General features: G+C 55.9%; 1 protein-coding gene across 3 annotated transcripts in view; it reads right to left on the bottom strand.

Moving 5' to 3' along the window:
- EXOC3 (exocyst complex component 3) overlaps window positions 1-3,263 on the bottom strand; it is a 38,308-nt gene that overhangs the window by 23,244 nt on the left and 11,801 nt on the right. For all 3 annotated transcript variants that reach the window (XM_023734813.1, XM_023734814.1, XM_004380265.3), the window contains one exon: window positions 444-561. In XM_023734813.1, the coding sequence (XP_023590581.1) occupies window positions 444-561 (118 nt within the window). The remainder of the gene's footprint in view (window positions 1-443; window positions 562-3,263) is intronic.

Below are 3,263 nucleotides of genomic sequence, written 5' to 3'. Positions count from 1 at the left end.
CAGGGGGTCTCCTCCGGCCTGAGGGGCCTCCTCCCACCGAGGGGGTCCTCTCTGGCCTGAAGGGCCTTCTCCCACCCCAGGGGTCTCCTCTGGCCTGAGGGGCCTCCTCCCACCCAAGGGGTCCCCTCTGGCCTGAGAGGCCTCCTACCACCCAGGGTGCCCCCTCCCACCCCAGGGGTCTCCTCTGGCCTGAGGGGCCTCCTCCAGTCTGAGGGGTCCCCGCATCTATGGACTAACACACCTCAGACTCTTAGGGCAGGCCAGCCACAGGCTCTCTCAGCTAACCACAGCCATGGCACCTGAGGCCACACTGAGCCCACAGCCTCCAGGGAGCCAGCATTAAGGCAGATTTCTCATCCGCCCTCCTTTGCCCGCCAGCATCAGGGAACCTGGTTCCAGATGGAGTTCCCGGCTCCACACCGGCGTGAGCCAGCTGTACTCACGGTGAGCGTCGACATGTAGGTACCGAGCAGCTTGGAGACCACGTCCGGGGACAGCAGGGGCCCCAGGGTGTCGGTGTCCACTTCTGGGGCCAGCTCCAGGTTTCCCATCATCTCCACACTGCATGAGAAACCAGAAGCAAGCTTGGTAGGTTACAAAGGGATACAGAGAGAAAACCCTTAAGAACGTGCTATTATTTCTTCCAACACACAAATGCCCAACGGCCCTGGAGACCAGGATTCCCACCACACCCATGGGGGGAGGAGAAGGCGGGCCCTACCTCAACTTCTCCACCTGATGTGTTCAGGCAAGTCCTTCAGCCCCAGCCCCTTCTCGCACTGCGTACACCCCACCCCCCACCCCGGGCCTGGCAGCTCAGATATAAAGGGATACTCCTGGAGGGCAAGATCTGTCCTGTTCACCAGTCCCTGGCAGACAGCAGACGTTCAATAAACGTTTTCAATGAGAATCACATTAAACGGGAGACTCATGAACAGGTGCTGTAACTTAGGAACCAAATTAAAATCAAACCCCCTGCTGTCAAGTCCCAACTGCCCCATAGGGTTTCCAAGGTTGTGATCTTTATGGAAGCAGACTACCACATCTTTGTCCCACGGCGCCACTGGTGGGTTCGAATTGTCGATCTTTCAGTTAGCAGCCGAGTGCTTTAACACTGCACCATCAGGGCCCACGAACTTAGGAACACAGCTTAGTGCTGTTCACCTCTGCAGGGGAAAGTGACTGGAACAGTGACACCCACAGTGAACACTAAGTGAGGCGTCTCAATTCAGTATGCTGCGTGTAAGTAGGTAGGAAGGTTTTCATAAAAAGCAGCTGATGCCTACATATGCAGCTAGGATCCTGGACTAAGGTTCAATCACCGGGAAAACACACATGCCTTCGGCTACATTCCCTAAATCTGTTCTCAGGAGAAGAGCCCTGGAGAATAGTCACAGCTGGGCCACCACCTGGAAGAGACCAAGGGCTTCCTGAGTGAAGAGTACTTCACAAACGCCTGCTTATCTCACCTAGATCATTCTTGCCCAGGCGCCTCAACCCATGTGTGGGAGTTCCTGTCTCAGGGTATCTGTGAGCCTTCAGGGACAGAGCAGGCAGGTCAGCGTTCCCACAAAAAGCCAGTACAAGAGGGTGCGTGTGGCTGCAAAGCACAGATTCTCCTGCGACAGCAAAAAGCTTCCTCCGTGTGAGACACAAAATCCAGATTCAAACTGCGCATGTGACACAGACGTCCACACCCACGGCAGGTCAGAACACTGCAGGCCAGCAGCCAGGATCCGCTCTCAGCCAAGCCCAGGGTCAGCCTGATCACCCACAGTGGGGGCAGGAGAACCACAGTGGGCTGGCCTGGCTGGGACCCACTCTCAGCCAAGCCCAGGGTCAGCCTGATCACCCACAGTGGGGGCAGGAGAACCACGGTGGGCTGGCCTGGCTGGCACTGGCTCTCACCCCCGCCCCGTGCCAGCTGCGTGTACTTGTTCTCCCTGTGCCTCAACGTCCTCACCTACAGGGCAGGGAAGATTGTGGCGCACCCCCGTGGGAGTCCGGAAGACTAACGCAGCTAAGGAGGCTTGAGATCCACACTGGGGCAAGGCAGGCCGTGAAGGTGTCAGCCACCACTACCGTCACTGTCTTGTGTGACAATCTCCTTCCGTCCATGTTTTTCTGTATTGAAACTTCCAAATTCTCTACTACAATCAGAGATTACAAAACAAAAACCCAGAAAGCAGGAAACACACACACAAAAAAAACCTCACTCGTAAAAAAAGGGACTTAATTAATTCCCCCAAGTTCGTAACAAGATACACAAAAGAATTTCCAGTACAGCACTTAATGTTTTCTATCCACAAAACCATGCAAAATTAAAATACTTCACCTCAGCTGGCTAATCCTAAGGAATTCCAAAATGTGACACCGCCGCGTCCTTCAAACCTCAAACTAGTGACAACGTGGACCTCGTTCCCTGCACAATCGGGAGCCTCACACTGAAACACGAAAGGAACTGGAAGTCCTTCTGAAACCTGACACCCCCAACGTGGTGCTTCTGGATGCAGGGCGGGGAGCTGGCAGCCTCTCCCCACCTGCAGGACCCAGGCAGGTCCCCAGGGTCTGCACCTGCAGAGGGAGTCCTCACTCACCAGCCTGCAGGCTCACTGTGCAGGGCAGCGAGCGACGCACAGCAAATGCTCACCAGGCTGCTGTGACCGGGGAACACGCCTGATGCTGCACTGCTCACCATGGTGCTGAATGCACAGTGGTCGTCAGGACAGACCCCACGAGGGCTCCACCACGCTCCGACACCTGCTGTGGCCACACAGCACACAGTTCCCATGGACAGACAGACGGACCACATACAGGTGTACTGAGTGTCATGCCACAACCCCACAAGAGCTTGGCCATGCTCAGACACCTGCTGTGAAGAGCAAGCAGTTTCCGCAGACAGACAGATGGACAAATGGACCACGTACAGGCATACTGAGCGTCATGCCACAACCCCACAAAAGCTCGGCTGCGCTCACACCCCACTGTGACCGTGAGAAGGTTCCCACAGACGGGCGGACTACATGCACACACACTAGGTATGGTACACGACCCCACAAGAGTTCAGGTGCACTCAGGCACCCGCTCTGACCGCGGGGGCAGCTCCCACAATGGGTCACAGGAAGACATCTGCAGGCCAGAGAACAACTCCGAGCACCTGCCCCGCCCGGAATTAAAGCGCCATGAACACAAACCAAACAGACTCAAACTGTCTCCATACACAGATGTCTATGTAAGAGATCATGTAAAACACAGCAGTCCAC

This window comes from Trichechus manatus, unplaced genomic scaffold (genome assembly GCF_000243295.1).
Source record: "Trichechus manatus latirostris isolate Lorelei unplaced genomic scaffold, TriManLat1.0 scaffold00072, whole genome shotgun sequence".
NCBI lineage: Eukaryota > Metazoa > Chordata > Mammalia > Sirenia > Trichechidae > Trichechus > Trichechus manatus.
Note: the sequence above shows the minus strand (reverse complement) of the source record. Positions and strands in the feature narration are given on the sequence as shown.